General features: G+C 50.6%; 1 protein-coding gene across 5 annotated transcripts; it reads left to right on the top strand.

Annotated features, from left to right (window-relative positions):
• Positions 1-481: 481 nt before the first annotated feature.
• Positions 482-20,516, top strand: SEPTIN8 (septin 8; the record flags this gene model as incomplete). 5 transcript variants are annotated; one of them, XM_079144226.1, is made up of 10 exons in its annotated part: positions 482-753; positions 11,107-11,227; positions 12,320-12,515; positions 12,871-13,051; positions 13,937-14,098; positions 14,673-14,769; positions 14,926-15,094; positions 15,240-15,372; positions 15,490-15,680; positions 17,884-20,516. In XM_079144226.1, the coding sequence occupies exons 1-10, from the start codon at positions 724-726 to the stop codon at positions 17,924-17,926; spliced, it is 1,323 nt and encodes a 440-aa protein (XP_079000352.1). In that variant the 5' UTR covers positions 482-723. The 5 variants fall into 5 exon arrangements, with proteins under 5 accessions (XP_079000352.1, XP_079000349.1, XP_079000353.1 ...); XM_079144223.1 differs by having other exon boundaries at positions 484-753; positions 12,865-13,051; XM_079144227.1 differs by lacking the exon at positions 17,884-20,516 and having other exon boundaries at positions 485-753; positions 12,865-13,051; positions 15,490-15,684.
• Positions 20,517-21,432: the final 916 nt, after the last annotated feature.

Below are 21,432 nucleotides of genomic sequence, written 5' to 3'. Positions count from 1 at the left end.
ATTGCGCAAGAAACCAGAGATTGGTCCCTTGCCCGGGAAGGCCGCCCGGCCGGCTGCGCCGGTCCTGCCCGGGTTCCCGCCCTAGCTCTGGCGGGAGCATCAGGTGGGACCCAAGACGCTGGCAGACGAGGCTGAAACGGCCCCTCCAGGACCCGGCCGGCCGCCTGCAGCCGGTCGGCACTTTGGCGACTGGTCCCAGTACATTTGCCAGTCCAGTGTGCATAGGCAGCTTGGAGAGGGAGCCCCCAAGGCGCGTACACCACCTCTCCCTACTCCCCACGCAACCCACTTCCTAGCGCGGGGACCTAGGACACTTCCCACCCGGACTCGGCCCCACGCTCCTAGGTACACGCGGGCAGGCCGCTGGGCACCCGCCCCAGCCCCCCGAGACAGACGTCCCAGCCCCCCAACTCGCGGACTACAAGTCCCAGCAGCCCCCGCAACTGGCACCTCCCGCCTCGCAGTGGAGACCCCCGGGAGGTCCCAGCGGCGGGGCTCCGCTGCGCTCGTGGCCGGGCCGGGCGGAGAGGCCGGTCCCGCGCGCGGGGGCGGGGGCGGCTCCGCGGCTTCTCCCGCCGCTGCCGCCAAGGGGAGTTTCCAGGAAGTGGCCATATTGGATCCATTCAGCCGCAGCCGCCCGGGCGGAGCGCGTCCCGCAGCCGGCTTGTCCCCGTCGCGGCCCCGGCGCTGGCTCCAGTCCGCCCGCCCGGTGCGGAGCTCACCATGGCGGCCACTGACCTGGAACGCTTCTCGGTGAGGGCCCGGGTGGCAGCGGCGCGCGAGGGGAGGCGCTGAAGGGGGCCGCCCTGCAGCTGGCCGGGGGGCGCAAGGCGGGCTGTCAGCGCCGCGCGGCCGGGCCTCGACGCCCAGCGGGCTCGGGGACACTGGAGCGGGCTCTCGGCCGCGCTAGCCCGGGGTCTCGAGAAGTCGGGCGGGGGCAACTTGTCCGGTGGTTAGCGAGGCAAACCCCCTTCTTGGGAAGAAGCAAGGACCCGCCTGACTCTGGGCAGGTGTGAAGATAGACCTGGATCCCGGAGGCCAGAGGAGAGGATCCGGGGTACTCTCGACCCCCATCTCCCAGGGTTTTTCTTTCTGCACAGTTGGGGGAGATTCCTAGCCGCGCAGGTGCTGTTGGATGGGCACAAACGGTGGGGATGAAGCCCTAGGGATGCAGGGAGTCCCCCCAGATCGCTCGGGGTAGTTGCCGACTTAGATCTTGAAGACCCTGCGCCCACTTTTCTTCCGCCTTTCCCCTCCACTTCCCTCCCTGCCCCGGGATCTTGGGCGACTCCCGGCAGGTCAGGCCTCAGTGGTCGGGTCTGCGGCAGCCATTCCCCAGGAACAGGAGCAATTCTAGATTGGGTGTTTGGGTTTCAGTCCAGGTCTGCCTTCTCCTGGGCTAACATTCCTGGTGGTTCCTGCAAGGGTCTCTCTGGACCTGAGCCAGGCCATAGTCAACTTCCTAAAGGTTTTTATAATTCATTCGGGGAAGGGAGGCCTTTTGGGGGTTGTGTCTGCACGTCCCCTGGTTCCTAAGGCTGGATCTGGGTGTGTCTGAGAGGCTAAGCTGTGACAGTGAAGGAAGCTGTGTCCTCTTGGCCAGCATGTGAGGCCCTGGTCGGCTGGAACGGGAGGAGGGAGAGGAGAGGGAAGGAGGGAGGGGAGGGAGGGGGAATTCTGACTATGTGACCGATAACGAATTGGTTGTGGGGCTAAATAAGGGAGCCAGGACTTATGTAATTAATGCTATAAATACTGTCATCTGAATTTATATATGTAAATTTCCCCTTTAATCTGAAAATACATTTGTTGGTCTACTTTGGAAATATGCATAACTAAGCAGGAGCTCATGGTTTCATAATTTTTAGACTGGGGTGTTTTATTCCTCTTGGGGAAGTGGGGGCATGTGTCTGTTAAATAAATTTAACTGGATGAGGAATGATTCAGAGGCTGGTCGAATCTGACCCACTTCACCCCTGTGCAGTGAATTGGAATTTATATACTGAAGGAAGGCAGTTCTTGAATCCTGATAGACCTGCTGGAGGCTGAGAACCATGTGTGCTTGTGCGTCTGTGTGTGTGTCTGTGTGCATTTTCTGTGCCCAGCTGACCAGAAAGTTATGTCTGGTTCTTGTCTGTTGCCAGAGGTTGCTCCAACAGTTGATCTTGTAGGTGGGAGTGGTATGTAGGGTAACCAGAATCAGACGACCTGATTTGAATCTTACATGCTACTTGTTGGCCATCTGACCTTGAGCAAGTTATTTAACCCCTTGTTGTTCTTATCTGTATAATAAGATAAAAAGACATTATTTCTCATTGGGTTATTGTGAGGATTGGGTGAGAGAATTCGAATGAGGTACTTGAGCAGTGTCTGGCACCTGGTAAGGACACAGAAAATGACACATGATATCTAGTATTCATGTGGATATACAGACTCATTCTCTGTGAGAAAGCAGCAGAGAACATGTTTGCCCCTATGTTGTGCTTTCTGGAAGGGCTTCCTTCTATCCAGAGATAGTTCTTAAAGGGTCAACTGAGAGGCCTGCCTGCACAGCAGTGGTCTGGAAGGGCCTTCCTTTGTGTTTGCTCTTGGACCATTTCTGCAAGGAGTTTGGATGTTATTATCCCAGTGGTGCACTGAGGCACTGAGAGGGCACTGTGAGTTAAGAGTGTGGTGCCTGAGTACCGTGCCAGGTTGAAATGGAGAGATGGACACCTACCACACCCTCTGTGCTTTGGGTCGTCAGCCACCTGGGAGGACTTGGACAGGGTGGAATTTGGGTGGAGATCTTGGGTGGATTTCGGCCTGAATTTTAGAGCCTGGACTCCATTCTCTCCTCATATCTTGTCACCCTGGGAAAATAATCTCTTATCTTGCTTTTTCCTTATCTTGCTGCAAATTGGGCACAACTATACTGAGTCTTCAAAGAGTTCATGGAAAGTTAATTGTAGTTGTGGTGTGTTTGAAGATGTCTCAGGTGTCTCACCAGCCCTGGGGTCTGGATGTAGCTGTGGCAGGTCTACACTGCCCCTCTGGCTGGCACAGTGGTGAGATCAGCTTTGAAGGGCCAGGCACTGCCTTAACCTGGAGCTTAGAAGAGGATATGGAGTTGTGTTTTGAAGTCCAGGTGTGCTGAATTCTTGTTTCCCCTGTAGCATGGTTGTAGGTACCACAAGCCCAGGAGCCTTTACCCCTGACTGGGCCTGCTCAGCCCTAGATCAACCGATCAACCTTGGAGTTGGGTTGATGCCCGCTGTATGTGCATGTTGGGGGACAGCCCTCAGGAGTTCGTTGCCTCTTTTTCCTTGTGCAGTCAGACTCCTGTCCACTCTTGCTTAGCCTCTTTTCTCTACTGGACCCTGACTCTGAGGCTAACCCCTTTCTGCCCTGAGAGTCAGTTCCTGTGTTTCTCCTATCAGAATCTCATGATGCAAGATTCAGACTCCACGGTGAGGAAACTTATAGGGCCTGGGGAAAGTAAGATGTGAGGCAGGAGGGAAGAAACGTGAGGCAGCCTCATGCTTGGCATTTTTCCCAGCCAGTCACCCCCCCCCCCCGCCCATCTCAGCTTTATCCCCAGCACCATCTGTTGCTTCCGTTGTCACCCCTGTAATCTTGACACTTCCCCAAGAAGCAGACTATCTGAGAGTGCCTATTCTGCCCTGAAGCAAGAGATGTGGGAAGCAGCCCTCTCACTCAAGTGGTGTTTCAAGGCCTCTGTCATAGTGTGGTATCTCCCTGTCCTATAAACATGGCCAGGGACCTCCTTGCCAAGCCTTTCTGAGGGGGAAATGAGAACTGAGTAAGAGATGTCTCTGCAGCTCTGAGCCTGGTGGCTTTGAGGGGTCATGTGTGAGCACCATGCGCAAAACTGCAGCTCTTCCCCCTCCGCCAGCAGTGAGTGGGTCTGCCCTGCCCTACTCTCTCAAGTCATCATGCCACGCTAAGGTGCCTGCCTTAGGACGGTCTGTGTGGGATCTTGATTGGAATGGGTGAAGACTGTGAGGCTGGTGGGGAGGCAGTGACAGTTCAAGGGAGCACTCCATAAGGGGCTGAAGGAATAGGAACAGAGCGGTGGTGAGAAGAGTCTGATCTCAGTGTCAAAGAGAATGGATGGACCTGAGCACCCAGGACCTGGACTTGTGTCAAAAACTGGAGGCAGGAACAGCACTGGATGCTTTGTGTCCATCATCTTTTTTACACCACCAGGTGAGGAAGCCAACTTTGGTCATTGGCCAGGACTAAAGGCCCAGGCTGGAAACTGAGGACCCTTTGAGATGACCAAGAGGGCAGCCCACTATGTTTTGAGTTCTAGGATTGGCCAGATGGAAGTGCATATTCGGGTCAGTGACTACCACAAATGTCCCTGTGACCCCAGTCCAGCTACCCTGAGGCAAGGCAAACAGCTGCAGGATGACAGAGCTAAGGGCCGAAGGGCTAGCTGGTCTCCATGTGTTCCTTATCACCTACTTGGGCTTCCTACCTCTGTGCTGCCCCTTGGGTCTGGGGATTTCCAGGCATGGCCCCCAAGGCACAAGCTTTGCCAGACAGCAGGATGTTGGGCTGTGCAGGAAGGAGGGAGATACATCTGCCTGCCTTGCTTCTCAAGGTCAAAATTCCTTCATAGTAGAGCTGGGTGCTCTTTACTGGCTTCCTTAGGAGCTGACTGCATCCTCTTGGCTCATGGGGAACCATGGCTGGACAGAAGCATTGGAGGACAGGGCAGGGGACATCTTGACAGTGACTGCAATTGCCCTGAAGGTCTTGGGACAAGTTAGATGTTCTCCTCCTCAGAACATAGCTTCTAGGTGCTTCTTAGCCCCCATCTTAGAGACTTAATAGGGATCGAACAAGGGGACGAGGGAGTAAGGACCCATTTCTGATTGTGGCAGTTGACTGTTCTTGAGGGGCCTCCTGAGTGTGGGCCACCAGGTTCCTGGGGTTCAGGAGGAGCAGTGCTTATGGACCTGGGTCTACTTTCCAGACCTGGCTGTGGAGCTGACCACCAGCCTGACCCTCTCTCTGTCTGGGGTCAATGAACAAGCAGCAGAGACATGTAGCAGTGCCTCGCACACTTCTGTTCTCCATGTTTGTGCTCATAAATCCCTCTGTTCCTTGCCAGTTCTGGCATCTGTCCTGGGGTGGGAGGAAAGAAAGAGGCACCTTTGCTACCCACGTTCCACCTTCCAAGTCTGGAGTCTCATTTTCTGTGGAGCAACGACTGCCCCCTCCTTCCAGTGATGTCAGACCCCTCATGACTTTCTCTGTTGTAAGTGATGTCTGCCTCTGGAGTCCCTGAGCCAAGTGAAGAAATAGGGACACCTGGGTTTCAGTACTTTGTATTACCAAGAGCACCTTTCCCATCTGCAGAGCGTAGGATAGACCAACCTCTTAGGCAGCACATCAAAGCCCAAGAATGTCTGTGTCCTAGGCCTGGGGACTAAAGGTGACAGGCATGGACCCAGGAATCAGCAAGTATGCTCTTGGCTCCTGGAAACCTGATTTTGACAGGGACTCAAATCATTCTTGATTAATAAGCTGCAGCCTGACTGATGGCATGCAGGAAGAGGGAGGAAGTGCCTTCCAGAGACAGGGAAGCAGAGAGATGGAGTACTAGTATCAGGGGAGGGATGGTCTTGGCCTCCTGCAGATAGTTTTTCTCCCAGAGTTCCTTGTCTTCTGAGGATGAGGCGGAGAACAACCAGCTCATAGAGTTCTGGTATCCCATCTGCTATCTCCCTATTATTCTGTCTGCCACCACTGTGATGCTAGGAAGGTTGATCCCTTCTTGAACCTTCTCTGATTTTCTGTTGTGGAAGAGAGAGACACTTTGGTTCCTAAGTGTCCTGTTGATTTGGGACAGGTATGTCCTGCCTCTGTTCTTCCCTCTCTGCCCTGAGTGTCAGTATCCCAGCCTGCCCTTCCACATGTAGTCCTTTTGGTTATTTCCCGTAACCTCTGACCTGGGTTTTAGAGGCTTGTTGTGGAATCCTGGGACCAGAGCCTAAGCCTTTCCTGGGAAAATTCCTAGGATTCCTCTTGGGCTCAAGGACAGTTGTGCTTATTACCAGACCATGCATTCTGGCCAGAGGCCTCTGCTCTGGCTATTTAAGGCCCCAGCTCCTAGGAGTAGCTGGAGCTGGGGTAGGATGATTTGGGTCAGGAATGCTGGTAGAGAAAACCCCCGTGGTGCAGTGACTCCTGGTTCCTATGCTCAGTGACTTAGCAGGGCCTCTCCCAGGGCTGGAGCTCTCCTGGGGTGAAGGCTTCCTGGCAGGGTACAAGGGCCAGTGGATGCTAGACATAGGAACCCAGGCGAAGAAAAGTGTCCCAAGCCCAAGGCATAAAGAACTCTGTGGAAGGCCTGGGGTGGGGTTGGGAGCAATTCTTTGTTTAGGATTCAGAAACCACATACCCCATGTGTATCCCCTCTGCTTCCACCCTAACAACTGACTTGGTTGGGGGTCTTTACCCACAGCTTTCCTGGCTTTGTTGGTTTGGACATTGATCAGATTTCTGTTTTTTTTTTTTTTTTTTTCTGGATAAAAAGCTATATTTGTGTGCTGGTAAGCCATAGCTGTAATTTCTTCCCTAAATCCAATTTTGCTTCTTGGTAAAATGGGCAGCTCCTCTTAGCTGGCAATTAAGTTAGGGTCGATCCAGAGGACTCAGAGAGCATTTCCTGATCAGGAATAGGACGTCCTAGTTATCCACTGGGCTGCATAACAAAATGCTGTCCTCTACTTTGTTCTGGATGCCCAGGCATGGAGGAACACAGCCGGCCCTGAGTAGTTATTATTTTGGTTGTTGTCTTTGATGTGCCAAAGAAATGATGACACCAAAGCCAGGGGTTTGGCTTAGGAGCCGAAAGCTTGTTAGTGATTAGAGAGGGGATAATGGCCCCGTGGAGTTTCTCACTGTGTGTGTGTAGAACCCAGAGCTGCCAACTCTCACTGTCCTTGAAAACATTAAGAGCTCCATGAGTGAGCACCCCAAGTTGCTGGGCATGTGGAAAGGACAGAGGCATCAGGGTCTGCCTCTCTCCACAGTCCAAGTTAAGTTGCCCGCTCACCAGGCTCCTCCCTGTGGAACAGTCTCCTGCCAGTCTCCACACCTGAGAACGGAGACAGGGGCGTGATAGTTCCAGCTCAGTCCCTTTCCAGACCCAGACTGCAGACTGTCAGGCCTTTGGTCTAGACTTGGCCCCTAACATGTCGTGTTGGTCCCTCCCAGTATTCTCAGGTTGCATTTGTTGCCAACATTTAAAATTTAGAGGCTCTCACATAAAGATTTAGATTTTTGAATTCTCTTGAGAAATCAGATTTGGCAACACTAGATTTGCATTCCCACAGCTGGGGAGTCATGGAACCGTGGCTACCACAGGCCATGTGTGAACATGGGCTCTGCAGCTCCCCACTATTTGCATCTCTTCCTGGGGGATCCCACATCTGGCCATGTCAGCAGCTGTCTTTGATCCAGTAGGCAGTGGAGCCATGTGGCCAACAGTGGGTTTCTCCATCATGCTGTCTCCATTGAGATCCCGGCCTCACCCTCCTGAGCAGCATGGTTGTGTGCAAATTACTTATTCTAGTGTTGCCTCAGTGACTCATCTGTTCAATGGAAACTGTGTTACAGCCAATCTTATAGGACTGATGTGTGGATTAAATCATATTAAATTAGAGCTGTAAATAGTAAGTGCTCAATGAATGTTAGCTATTATTGTTGTTCTTGCCATCAATATTACTGTACTGCTTCTCTTTGTGCATTTACATTACCTGCCTGACCTCTAAGCATTTGAATTTAGAATGAGCCTTTTGAAGGCAAAGGATCTGGTGCCCTGTTTTCATTGATAGTCATTCTGGCACCTGGTACAGCAGGTGTGTCCACTAGGTGTGTGATGAATGACAGTGAGGTACCAGTGTGGTCAGGGGCAAGGGCTTGGTTTACTCTCACATCCCTGCTGTGCCCTGGTTAGTTCCCACATAGCTTCATGGGCCTCAGTTTCCTCACCCCTATAGTGGTGTCTGCCACACAGACTAAGGAGAAACTGCATAACTCACTTGGCCAAGTTCACACATAGTGGTCCTCAGTGTGCTGCTGGTGTCATCTTTGATACCCCTTCCTTCCTGTGGTTATGAACTCTTGACCTTCCACATCTTTCCACCCTAGGATCTCCCTGCTCACCCTGCCCACATTCCTATGCATCCAGAGTTTCACAATAGTAGTTAAGGTACTTTCAGTTGTAAGTTCTAGAGAACTCCACCCAATGGGCTTAAGCAATTAAGGGCATATACAGCCAGGAGAAAGGGGAAAGCCCAGAGGTAGGGCAGATATTGACTCTGGTCTCAAGATGGCCGTAAAAGTTCCACATGGGTCACCTGCTGTATCTGAACCAATCATGGGACCATGCTGAGTGATTCCCACCAAATGGCAGGGCTGGTAGCCAGTGGGAGACTCGATTTTATTTCTGAGGCATGCAGAACATGCCTTAGGGGGCTTCTTGTAGGCTGTGACTCTGCTAAACTAGCAGACACCTGGGGTGAGCACTTTGGAGCAAGCCATACATCTTGGATCACATGTTGTTGATGTCAAATTTATTATCAGGGAGGCTGACCTCAGTGAGTGTCACCATTGATAAAATTGAGAGGTCACATCAGTCTCCTGAGACCACAGAAGAACACTGACTGTTTCTATTAGGGCCATTTTTTGCATGTTCTCCATAGAGTGATACCCCCACTGTCCCTGAAGTTTCCTGGTAGCCATTGCCCCAGGTGTGTGACCTTGGTGACAGAGTCCAGCCTGTGCAACAACTGGGGCATAACAACCCACATCCTCCACTTACTTCCACAGAGTGCTGAACTGAATGGATGAAGTACATGTAGGCAGGAGCCTGGGTAGGTGGGCTTATGTGAGCCCCCCGGTGCTGCTCTGAGCCTCTGAAACTTGGAATTGTAAGTGGGGTGGGGGGTGGGGATCTGAGGCACAGGATGGCCTCTGTTTCTCTGCAAGTGTTCTGCTCTGGACTCTGTGTGTGTGTGTGTGTGTGTGTGTGTGTGTGTGTGTGTGTGTGTGTGGTTTCCAGACACAGCTGACTTGGTGGGTTTTGGCGGCAGACTACAGGATGTTGGATTGCATCCTGATTGTGTCACCCTTGGAAGAGGAGGATGAATAAACACATAGCTTCTCTGCAAGCACAGCACGCCTTAAATTTTGGAGATTTTCAGTTTCGCCCAAAAAGAAAAAAGCTCCAGGCTGACTGTTCTGTCCTCCATTTGATCCTTAAGCTGCCATGAGCAAGGGGAAAAGAGAACAAATAACGAAGCCCCTCTGTCAGGTAGGCAGATGCCCCTGGCACAAAAGCAGTTGAAGATGGCATAGAGTAGCTCATAAATGGGTAGTGTTGTCCAGCATTGAGCACAGTGGTGAGAAGAATGGGAAACCTGATCTCCTCCAACCTGCAGCTGACTTCCAGAAGCTATGGAATAGGCGGAGAACCAAGATGCATAAAAGGTAACAGTGCAGGCCAGGTGAGAGCAGTAGCAGGAAAAGCTAGAGAGCTCTGGAGCCCAGGGAAGGGGCAGAGCTTGAAAAGCGAATTGAGAAGTAACCAGTGAGGCCGGAGCTGAGCCTGTCAGGAAGGCCTAGAATGCCACGCCAAGGGGCTTGGGCCTGACAGGCACAGCTGAGGCTCCATGCGCTGTTCTTGATGTGGACGCTGCCTGGGGACTCCTTTGTCAGTTTGTGTTTACAGCCCTAAGGGTGCCTGGGCTTCAGTGGGGAGCTTGGGCCATGATGCCCTGGAGATAGGGTAGGGAGGAAAGGTCAGCTATAAGAAAAGAGGTGCCATTAAGAGAGAGTCACTGGAGAAAACAAGTTTAGGTATAACCTGTACTTATTTCGGGGGGAGTAGTACCCTGCCCAAAGAGGCCATGTGGGGTATAGGCTGCCAAGAGACATACTTAGGAGTCACTGGTGCAGGGCTGCCATGGGGAGGTGGGCATCAATGGGGAAGGAAAGGTTGGGTTTGAGAGCCAGATGGCTCTGCTTGTGAGGAAAGACTGGCCAGAGGGGTTTGGGTGGAGCTAAAATGCTGTTGTTGCCGAGGTCAGACACCTAGGTACAGAGCAGGAACAGGGCCTCCTCCTGTCAACCCTCAGTCCCTCCGCCCACTCTGCCTGTATCCACATTTGTACAAGAGCTCTTGGGCCGACCTCCTCCAGGCCTCCTTCCTCCCCATGGAAGCTCTGGGCAGGTGAGGCTCTGAACCCACTGCCCTTTCCTGTCCTTGTTCTTTCTTGCTGGTGGTCAGGGCAGAGGGGCTGAGGAAAGGGGAGGCATGTTTCTGCCCAGCATTCTAATCCAGAGGCCCTACATTCTAATCCAGAATCTTCTGTGTAAACAACCACAGCTTGGATTGGGTTGGGAGGGTGACAGGAGTCGGTACCTGGAGGTCTCTAGAGAATACCACTGAGAAGGAGGTAAGAGGCTTCTCTGAGCCTAAGTGGTGGACTGTCTTCATGATCACTAACCCCTTTAGCAGGACCCATGTGTGCATTCCATACTTGGGTGCACAAGGAATAGGGGGTGGACGTGGAGGAACATGAGCCCAAACTGATGGGGGAGTCCTCTCTAATGGAGCATGAGTGTAAGGGATTGGGAAAAGGAGGTTCTGGGAGTGGGCAGCAGCACCACGGTCTCATCACAGCTGGCCACAGGAACAAACATAACAGTCTGGCCTCTTGGAATCTTTATTTTAGGTCCAGGTACAATCTAGGGCCTTCTCCTAGGCAGGAAGACAGGTGAGCCCTCTGAGGTATCAACCATAGGCCCTGGGACTACCTGTGCCAAGAGAGGTGGAGCCTGTGACCCAAGTGTCCCTGACCAACTAGATGGAGCAGAGTCTCAGAGGGAAAGGGCCTTGCCTTTCCCAAGGTGGATTCAGGGTCTCCCATGTTGCTGGGCTCCCTTTGTGGGAGTATTGGTGTGGAGTTGCAGCTCTGGGGCCCTCAAGGTGTGCTGATCACTGGGACAAGAGGGGCGGGGCTTGTTCACTCACGTACTGCCTTCCCCAGTGGGCTCACTGCGTTGCGTTGCTTCTCTCAGCAGAATGCAGATCCAGAGCCCCGGAACCTTTCTCTGGGTGGTCATGTGGGCTTTGACAGCCTCCCTGATCAGCTGGTCAGCAAGTCCGTCACTCAGGGCTTCAGCTTCAACATTCTCTGTGTAGGTGAGTGTCATGGCCAGACCAGGGGCATGCTCAGACAGAGGATGGATGAGAACCTTCTAGGAGATGGGGCACTGCTGCCTTGACCACCTGTCAAACTGTGAAGGGGTGGGCTTCTGAGGTAGAGGAAGAGGTTTGGTTGGTGTCTCTGCCAAAGTCAAGGAGACAGGATTGGAGTCAAGGGCTGACTCAGTTGTCATAAAGAGTAAACAGGATTAGGTACAGGAAAATGCTTTTATAAACTGTGGGTATCTCGACAGAGATTTAGATTCATTTATTCATTCATTTAAAAAAATTCACTCATTCCTTCTATGTGTCAAGGACACGATGGTGAACCAGACCCTGCCCTTCATCACAGTAACATGTAATAAAATCTCCAGCACACATCTGAACACAGTCCTAAACAGGACCTCTGGGAGGCATCATGTGCCTAAAGACCTGGGACTCCCAGGAGGGTGCAAAGTGCTCTGCCAGACCCGCTGCCAGCATCCCTCAGGAAGAAGGCTATCTGAGTCTCCACCTCCCCCAGTTAAAACTACTTGTAGCTGGCTGGGTGCAGTGGCACATGCCTGTAATCCTAGCAACTTGAGAGGCTGAGGCAGGAGAATCACAAGTTCAAAGCCAGCCTCAGCAACTTAGCAATGTCTTCAGCAACTTAGTGAGATCTTGTTTTCAAAATAAAAAATATAAAAAAGGACTTGGGATGTGGCTCAGTGGTTAAGCACCCTTGGGTTCAATCCCCAATACCAAAAACAAAAACTACATGGAATTGAAGTGACCCAGGGCTTGTGGGCCAAGTAATTGGTGACTTTAGATCCTGACCCTGCTGGCCACATGACCATCTGGGAGCTAGGGGAATGGCATGCATAGGAGGATATGTGTTTGATGTCTGGGTCCCTCCAGAGCCAGCATTTGGTGGTGACCTCACCACTGTCTGACTGCTTCTCCACTCTGTGAGGAAATGTCGCATATTCTGCACAGCTGTGTCTTATGTCCAAAGCCTCCCCTTGCATCCCTGGCCTAGTCACCAGCCAGGGACAGCCCCAGCTCCAGCCTTCTACATCCACTTCTCTCCCTTCTGTCACCTCTCCCCAGGGGAGACAGGCATTGGCAAGTCCACTCTGATGAACACACTTTTCAATACAACCTTCGAGACTGAAGAAGCCAGTCACCATGAGGAGTGTGTGCGCCTGCGGCCTCAGACCTATGACCTCCAAGAAAGCAACGTGCAGCTCAAGCTGACCATCGTGGATGCTGTGGGCTTCGGGGATCAGATCAATAAAGATGAGAGGCAAGAGATGGGAAGGGCAGCCCCACCTAGCCGTGTCCATCTCACGCGTGTCAACCCCAGTTCTAAAACTGCCTGGGCATACCTCACCTTAAACTGCCCCTACTTGAGTAGTTAAGCCTCCACACTTCAGGGAGGCCTGGGCAGGGCCTCTCAGGGAATTCTGAAGCATTGTGGCCATTAACTGACCACTTGGGAGTGGGTCAGAAGAAGGGGTCAGCCACCTGGACCAGACAGGGTAGAGCCATTTATGCCCACAGAAGAAAGGAGGGGCCAGGGTACAGCCTGACTTGGCTCTGAGCCCTCCAAGCAGCTCAGCTACCTGCCTCCCAGGTGATGGAGCTGTCTGTAGTTACAGGCCTATAGTCGACTACATCGATGCGCAGTTTGAAAACTATTTACAAGAGGAGCTGAAGATCCGCCGCTCCCTCTTTGACTACCATGACACAAGGATTCATGTTTGCTTATACTTCATCACACCCACGGGGCACTCCCTGAAGTCCTTGGATCTGGTGACCATGAAGAAACTAGACAGCAAGGTATGTGCCCCTTCCTTGTTCCCTGTCATTATCCACTAAAGTATGATGTGGCAGCTGCAGTTGGGCAATCCACTGTGGTCCTCAGGGACCTGGCCAAGGGCTTGCACACAACTCCCTTAGCTGGTCTTCTCTATATTATATTTTGCAACTGTCTCTACTACTTCAGTGGGTCCACATCCCTCTGGACTCTGCGGCTCTGGCCCTGAGCCCCTTCCAGCTGAATCATTCCTCGTTATCAGCCTACTAGTTCATTTCCTCCTTGTAGAATGACTTCCACCTCCCTCTGATGCTCTGCCCCAGAGCATCCTCTTCCCCTTCCCATTTCAGTCTTTTTCTGCTTATTTTCTCTCTCAGTTCTGTTTTCCTAGTTTCCACTTTCACTTCCCCTTTCTTCGATGACATGGATCCCGAGCCCTCTAGCGGGAGGAGAGTGAAGCCCCAGAATTGGGAAATGAACAAGGAGTGGGTATTGTGAGAATATGAGGGCATCTTCATGGGGATGTAAGGAGGGGTTGGAGATCCTGGAGGATCTGTGACCTCAGTCACCTCTCAGCTCTCCGGTGACTATGTCCCCCTCTTAGGAATTAACTGTCACTGTGAAAAATGTGATAATCTTGGCCTGCGAGATTTTGATATCTTCCCATAGCTTCTGCTGATATAAAGTCATCTTACCTGCTTAGTGGGAGCTAGGTCCTCCATCAGTGCTTCTGGCGGATTCCATTCCAGTTAAGACTTTCAGATCATGCTGGGTCAAAGCTGCCTGTGGGAGTAGTTTAATCTTCGTAGCTTTCTGTTCCTCTGTTTGGAACTGTCCAAAGTCAGTGACCACTGCTAAAAAAACACGAACTAATTTGCTGTGTGCCCCACAACCCTGTTGTCTGGCAGGTGAACATAATTCCCATCATTGCCAAGGCTGATACCATCTCCAAGAGTGAGCTCCACAAGTTCAAGATCAAGATCATGGGCGAGCTGGTCAGCAATGGAGTCCAGATCTACCAGTTTCCCACTGATGATGAGGCTGTTGCAGAGATTAATGCAGTTATGAATGTAAGTGTTGCACAAGGGTCTCAGGGCTCCGGGGCTGGAGAGCTTGGAGCCAGCACAAATCTCAGACAGCCCAGGAGATCTTTGTTCCCCAGGATTCCAGCGTTAGCTGCTCCAGGACAGGCTGATGGGTATCTGGAACTGAGAGGTCCTACATCCTGTGGGCAGGGGACCAGAGGACTTGGATATTGGGCCTGCACTGGAGCTCCCCTAGGTTTGAGTACCACAAGATTTTTACTCTTGAGTAGGGACTGAAAGCCTATAGGAATGAACACACATAAGGCCAAAGTGAACCTGGAAGGGAGCCAGGTCCATGGTCCTTTTATGGAGCTCTAATAGCCCTGAAAAGAACACCCCAGAGAGTCAGTAACATCAGGGAGGGGGTTGAGGCTTCAGACCCCTACCATGTTTGGAAGGTCTAGAACATTTCTCCAAAGAGAGCCAGGAAATGAGCATCTGGGCCCAGGGCCTTTGTTCAGGTCTGGCAATCCCTCCCTGGGACCCAGGGGCAGTGAGGGGGAGTCTGTGTGTCCCCCTGTGTAGCATAGCACTCACATGTACTTGGGCCCCTTTCCAGGCTCACCTGCCCTTTGCTGTGGTGGGCAGCACCGAGGAGGTGAAGGTGGGAAACAAGCTGGTCCGAGCACGGCAGTACCCTTGGGGTGTGGTGCAGGGTGAGTGTGAGGAGAGAGCACATCTCCATCTGGTAATGTGAACTTAGTCCCCATCCTGTCCTGCTGCCTGTGGCACCCTGACCACTGTTCTGCATGCTGTCCTTCCCCTGCCCAACTTTGTGCCTGCTACATGCCTCATATGCCCCCTGCTTTTAGTGGAGAACGAGAATCATTGTGACTTCGTGAAGCTAAGAGAGATGTTGATCCGGGTGAACATGGAGGACCTCCGTGAGCAGACCCACAGTCGGCACTACGAGCTCTACCGGCGCTGCAAGTTGGAGGAGATGGGTTTCCAGGACAGTGATGGTGACAGCCAACCCTTCAGGTGACAGCCTGAGCTTCATAGCCACAGCTACTCATGCCACACTGGCATCTAACCTCCATAGTCTTATGAGCCAGGCAGAGGCTATTGGAAGCCCAGCCTCCTCCTTCTCTCTATAATCCTACCCTTAGTCTCTGGGTCTCCACAGCCTACAAGAAACATATGAGGCCAAGAGGAAGGAGTTCCTGAGTGAACTGCAGAGAAAGGAGGAAGAAATGAGGCAGATGTTTGTCAACAAAGTGAAGGAGACAGAGCTGGAGTTGAAGGAGAAGGAAAGGGAGGTGTGTGCCAAGTGTGGGGCTGTGGTGAGGAAAGCAAGGAGAGCCACTGACCGGGCCTAGCTGTGGAGGCCGAGCACTTTCCCTACCCATGCCAAGGTACCTCCCCTTCTGTCCCAGCTCCATGAGAAGTTCGAGCACCTGAAGCGGATCCACCAGGAGGAGAAGCGCAAGGTGGAGGAAAAGCGCCGGGAACTGGAGGAGGAGACCAATGCCTTCAACTGCAGAAAGGCTGCCATGGAGGCCCTGCAGTCCCAGGCCTTGCATGCCACTTCGCAGCAGCCCCTGAGGAAGGACAAGGACAAGAAGAAGTAGGTGGAGGGCTCCCCCATACTGGCTCCTCTCTTCACTGTGCCCTACCATCTCCTTGTCTTGGAATCTTGCTTCTGCTTTGTTCCTGCTCCTCTCTGGCTCATCTGGCCTTCTCTCTGGTTCATTCTTGTCTTGCTCTCTCTCATGTTCACTTGTTCTCCCACCTCTTCCTTGCTCATGGTTCTTGTTTCTGCTGTAGTGCTCTTGAAGCTCTGTAATGTGGATCTCTCTCTCTGATGCCTGTGCTCTCTTGCATGGTGATCTTGCCCTCTCCTGTCCTGGCTCTTCCTTTCTTTTTCTCACCCCTCCACTCTTTTGCTCATTCATTTTTTTTCCTGCAGCACCCCAGCAACTGGGGCCTCTCTGTTGCACATGGGGAAGTCTGATCCCCAGCCCTGGGTGGAGCTCCTGGGGTCTTGGGGAAGTCTCTGGGGCCAGGAGAGGAACCAGGCCTGGTACTGTCAGCATTTCCAGCCAGATTCCAAAACTTCCTGTGGTTTCTGCTTTGATAGCCATGGTTGTCCCTCCTCAGCCTCTGAGATGGTGGGTGTGGGACCCATATTGGCTGGCAGATGGTAACTGAGAGCAGCCAGGACTCAAGGCCAGCTAGCACTGACCTGGACACTGTGATCACTACTCAGCTATTTTGAAGGGCATGTGGGGCAGAAAGGATAGCAGCTCCCTGCGGGACTCTGGTTTTGCCAGGGAGGTGGGCTGCCCCTCCAGGAGAGGTTGGAGCTGTTCATATAGAGTAGAGAAGAAAGAAAAAAGAATGCCAAATTTTTTTCAGCCTCCACAAGTGCTGTCAACTTATTGCCAACTGGGACAATTCTAAATCCCTTCTTGACTCTTTCTTTTCTTTTTTCTTTCTTTCTTTCTTTCTTTTTTTTTTTTTTTTTTTTTTTTTGAGGTGCTAGAGATCAAATCCAGAGCCTCACACATATTATGCAAATACTTTACCATTTTGTTATGCCCCTAGCCCTCCTTGATATTTTTTATATCCTATTTCCACACCCTTAGCTGGAGTCCAGATGCCCTGGCACCTACCCTACTTCATTCAGAGTCCCATGCCATGTCACACTGCAGGGCTCTCATCTGTCCTTATAGCTCCCTGCCCTCAACCTGGATCTGGTACCATTATTTTCTTACCTAGGAAATAAGCAGGTTTACCCATCTTGGACCTCATTCTGGGGCCAGGGGAGGGGCGAAATCTGTGACACTTAAGCTACTTTGCCCTTCTCGCGAACAGCTTGGCCCAGGCCATCTTGTTAAAGAAAAAATAGGCACAGTCCCCTAGGAAAGATGCTGTGGAGATGGCACACATATTGAAGACAAGGACCAGTTCAGGCCTGAGGGTCAGTATGGGTGGGGTGCAGGCTGGCTGCAGGGGACCAGCACAGCTCTCAGTGGGGGCTTGTCCCTGGTGTCTAGTCTCCATGGTACATTGTTGTCTAGGCTTAGGCCTGGAAGACAAGCCCTTTCTGTTTGCTTGATATGCCAGAAAGCTTCAGTCAGTTTGGCCCTGGGAGAGAGAACTCCTCCCGTGTTGGCCCATGGAGGCCAGGGTGGGTGGGCTGGGTGGCTGGGGGCATGTCTTCCTCTTGCCCAGGTCAAGGGGATAGGGTAGGTTGGGAGTGCATTTTAGGGGTGGGTATTTTTCATGACCATTTAGTTGAACAGCTTTGATTGGTTGTACTTGTTCTTCAAATTTTAATCCGTTTTTGCAAAAATTACTTCCCAATCAGATCTTGACCCTCAACCTGGGACGTCACAAACTGAAGCGAATTCTCTGCTTTTCCCGTGACAAATGCCAAACTGACTGCCCTTTCCCAGTGTCCATCTTGCTGTCTTTTGCTTCTGTTTGATTTGGTCTGTGTATCTTTTAATGTGTCTGTTTTTGTTTTGTTTGTTTTATTTTTATTTTTCAGTTAACGCACGCACAGACTTACATGTCAAGAGCGGACTTTAGACTTTCATGTGTTAAGTTGCTTGAGTTACACCTTGTGACCCTTCTCCCATAACATGGTGTGAGGACGGACTGGGAGCCGGTACAGACTCCAGTGTTTACAGCCTTGCTTTGCCCCCACCCCAACCTGGCCCCAGGCTGGCCACCCTGGGGCCTGGCCTGTTGCTCTTCTCTATGCAACTACGTAAAAGCCATGAATGCTGGAATCCAAAACTGATGAGGTTTATTTTTTTCAGAGCCAGTGGCTGGTCTTCCATTTACAGTGTCACTATTCCTTGATGGAGCAGTTATGTGCCGCTCTAGTGAAGGCCCCTGCCGGCGATGCTAGGCCTAACTGTTCAGCGTCAAGATGGCAGCTCACGCGGTGCCTAGGTGTGGCCTGTGGTCTGGTATACATACTGCAAAATTTGCCCAATTCCCTTTCATTTTAATTTTTCTAACCTAGAGTTTAATTTCAATAATAACTTTGAAACACTTCTAAATTTTTATTTTGGCACCAGAGTAAAGACAAATAATATCCTCTCCCATTATTTTCATAAGTAACACAGACTCCCTGGTTTTTTAAAACTAAAAATATCTCTAAACCTTCTTATGTACAAAGTACCCCTATAATATAAAGGGAGAGGCGGGTAATAAACATCCTGTAATGACAGTGTTTGGAATTTCTTTATGGAATGAAAGTGGAACATGAACAAGACCACGTCCAGCGTTTTTACTGTGAATGTAAATGGAACAGCAGCCCAAAGCCATTGTCTCTGTGCTCCAGAGGTGCTGTAACCAGGGACCAACTCCATGTATGTGTGTTAAGTGTTCAACTCCAAATAAGTCTCCCGAACCAATCCTGTATATTCCAAATGTGTATTTCCAGTGGGGAAAGAGCTGCTGCCCCAAACTCATTGTTTCTTTTTTCCTGGCTGAGTCGCAGGGCAAAATGTATTTAGGACAATTTGAGAACAAATTAGCAGTCAAGGTGCTTTCCCCACTTCAGCTGCATTCTCCAGCAAAACATTTTATAAAGTCCAGGTGGCACTGAGTCTTCTTTGCTTCTGGTGGTTTGCAAACCACCGGGTATGTGAGGGTTAAAAATCATGGCTGGGTAAATTGGGAGGTGAAAAATGAACAGATAAGAAGAAGGCTAGCCTCAAGGTTGCTGCAGTACTGTGCAGCCTGGTGCACCTGGAGGAATGGCCATCCTTCCTCCAAGGAGCTCACAGCCTGGCATACCCCCTCACCAGGCGTCTTAGGAGGCTGTGCTGATTTATTGCTGGGCTGGCAGTTTTTCATGCCCCCATCTTCCATCACCATTTCCCCCTTGGGCCTGGCCTGGCCTGCTTTATTGATTTCCAGGACCAAGTTGGGGATTCCTCCTGCCCTTGTGAGAAGATGTTCCATTCCAAGTGAGGTGGAGGTGGGGAGCTGTTGAATGTCCACTGAGACACAGCGAGAAAGGGGCAGTCTGTATATGGGGGGTTGGGGGGGTTCCATGTGCCAGGAGTAGAGCAGGTTTTACTTATGCTCTAAGTGTTATGAAGATCCTCCCAAGTGTTGTGCCATGACCAGTGTTGTGCATCCCAGAACCATCCCATGACCAGGGATGGATTCTGATTTTTTTTTTTAACTGAGCTGCAAGCTTGAACTATTTAGGAAGACTATTTTAAGAAAAAGAATATGAATGAAAAATTAGGTACAGGTCCTTGGAAGGGACCCTGAAGATTAAGTTTCATTAGCTTCACAGTTAATCCACCTCTGGTTGTGAGTGAAAAGTGGTACTTCATTCTGGGTATCTGAAAAGGTCAACTGCAGATCTAAGGCAGATGTGGACAGTGAGCGGCTCCTCAGAGTAATTGTATGTCTGAAAGTGTATTCAGTTGGGTCAAAGAATGACCTTTAAAATACCTTCTTGTAGTTAATGTATATCTGACGATGAGGTTCAGTGACCCAACAGGTTCATTGGTTACATAAGAAATGAGGCCAACCTGAGGCCTCTGGAATGGAAAGATTCTGCCACCCATCCACTGCACCAGCTGACTGTACCCCAGGAATACAGGATGGCCACACCTGTGGCCAGTTGCTTGCCTGTAGGCCCAAGACATCTCTGGGGAGACCTGATAGACTTGCATTTTCTGGGGTCTGAGCTGCCCACCCCCAAGTCCCATCAGCTTTAGCAAGTCTAATTGTGCCTCTCCCATTCCCCATTTATTTGGAATTTTGTCATCTTTACCTGTGACCAAATGAATCCTTGGCATACAAGGTGAGCATAATGCATGCCATTACTTAATCTACCCTCATGTGATGTGGCCCCCATGTGCAGGTCTGATTTAACCCTCCTTTTATTTCTTATTATCATTTGTTGGCATTACTAGGAATGTCATATAGGATCATGTTGGCATTTACTGTCATCCCTGAACTATGCTGGTTTGGGGTAGAATCACCATATAATTTATTGTCCAAACTAGGACTTTTGTAAGAGAAAGGGGATGCTGTCAATAAATAAGATCAACATTCATAAACCAGAACCATCCCAGACAAACCAGGATGTATGGTCTCCCTCATCAAGGGTGACCCAAGTCTAGATGGCTTGTAATTGTGCAGACTGATTGCATTTATGTTTGTATTTATCCACATGTGGTTTCCCTGTTTGGCGGGTTTTTTTGTTGTTGTTGTTTTATCTTTTGGTTTTTTTTGTTTTGTTCTGTTTTTTACTGGATAAGAGGCCTGAGGGAAGTGTGGCTTGCTAGTCTGTTATGTTAACATGCGTTTCTAAAACTGCTTCACTTGTTAATTCATTTACTCCATTTGTTGACTGTTTTTGTTCCTTTTAGTTCACTTTGTACTTTTTTTTTCTCCATTAAATTTTGCATTTATTTGAGTTTTTATGGTGTCTTTTTTGGGCAATATCTTTTTTAACAAGTTTCCTGAGCCTATTAATATGCTACAACTGGGTTATGATACAGCTTGTCTTTTCTGTGAACTTAGTGGAAGTTACCTACTTCTGCAGGAATTACAATACACTAGTGAATCCTGCTATTGATTGACATCTCTGAAGAGCTTTTGTATGGGCGTGGGGTAGAGGAAAGAATTGCAAGCAAAAGAAAATGCAGTCTATGGTACGAATAGTGGGCAACTGGGTTAAGGACACGAGACTGAAACTTGCTCAAGGAGTTTACAAGGAGGCTTGACACGGGACTACTAACATTTGTGTGTTCTCTACTACCTTACATGCATTAACTCCTCTAATCTTCATCAGTTTCCTATAATTAGATACCATTATTCTCTGCATTTCATAGGTGAGGAACAGAGAAGTAATTACCTAAGGTCACAAAGCAAGTAATGGGAGAGTTGAGATTGGAACACTAGTTGTCTGTACCCTTAATTCCCAAGCTGTAACTGCCTCTTGGCATCCCAGTAGCATCATGTAAGAAGATTGGAAATGTGACCATTGTTAGAGTATATACTTTGGCAGTGTGGGCTGCTGGATGTGGGAAGGTTTTGTAGAGTGGAAACCCTCAGAGACAGGTAAATGGCTGAGGAAGAAAAGACTGCAGAAAATGACAAGCGCATGGTTGGTTCATTTGTTGAGAAGCTTTCTTTCTGGAACCTAGTCAGATCCTGGAAAGACCAAAATGAGAAAATGGGGACTGGGGTTGGGGAGTTGACAGCCCAGCAGGAAGAGTGCGATGCAGACACCCCTGCTGAAGGTGTAGTTCATCACCAGACTTTGAAGGACAGACTCTCCAGGAAGCCAGAGGGAGCTGGGTCTCCTTGGTGCAGGGAGTAATATACAA

The sequence above is a fragment of the Sciurus vulgaris genome (genome assembly GCF_902686455.1).
Source record: "Sciurus vulgaris genome assembly, chromosome: 6".
In the NCBI taxonomy this organism is placed as follows: domain Eukaryota; kingdom Metazoa; phylum Chordata; class Mammalia; order Rodentia; family Sciuridae; genus Sciurus; species Sciurus vulgaris.
Note: the sequence above shows the minus strand (reverse complement) of the source record. Positions and strands in the feature narration are given on the sequence as shown.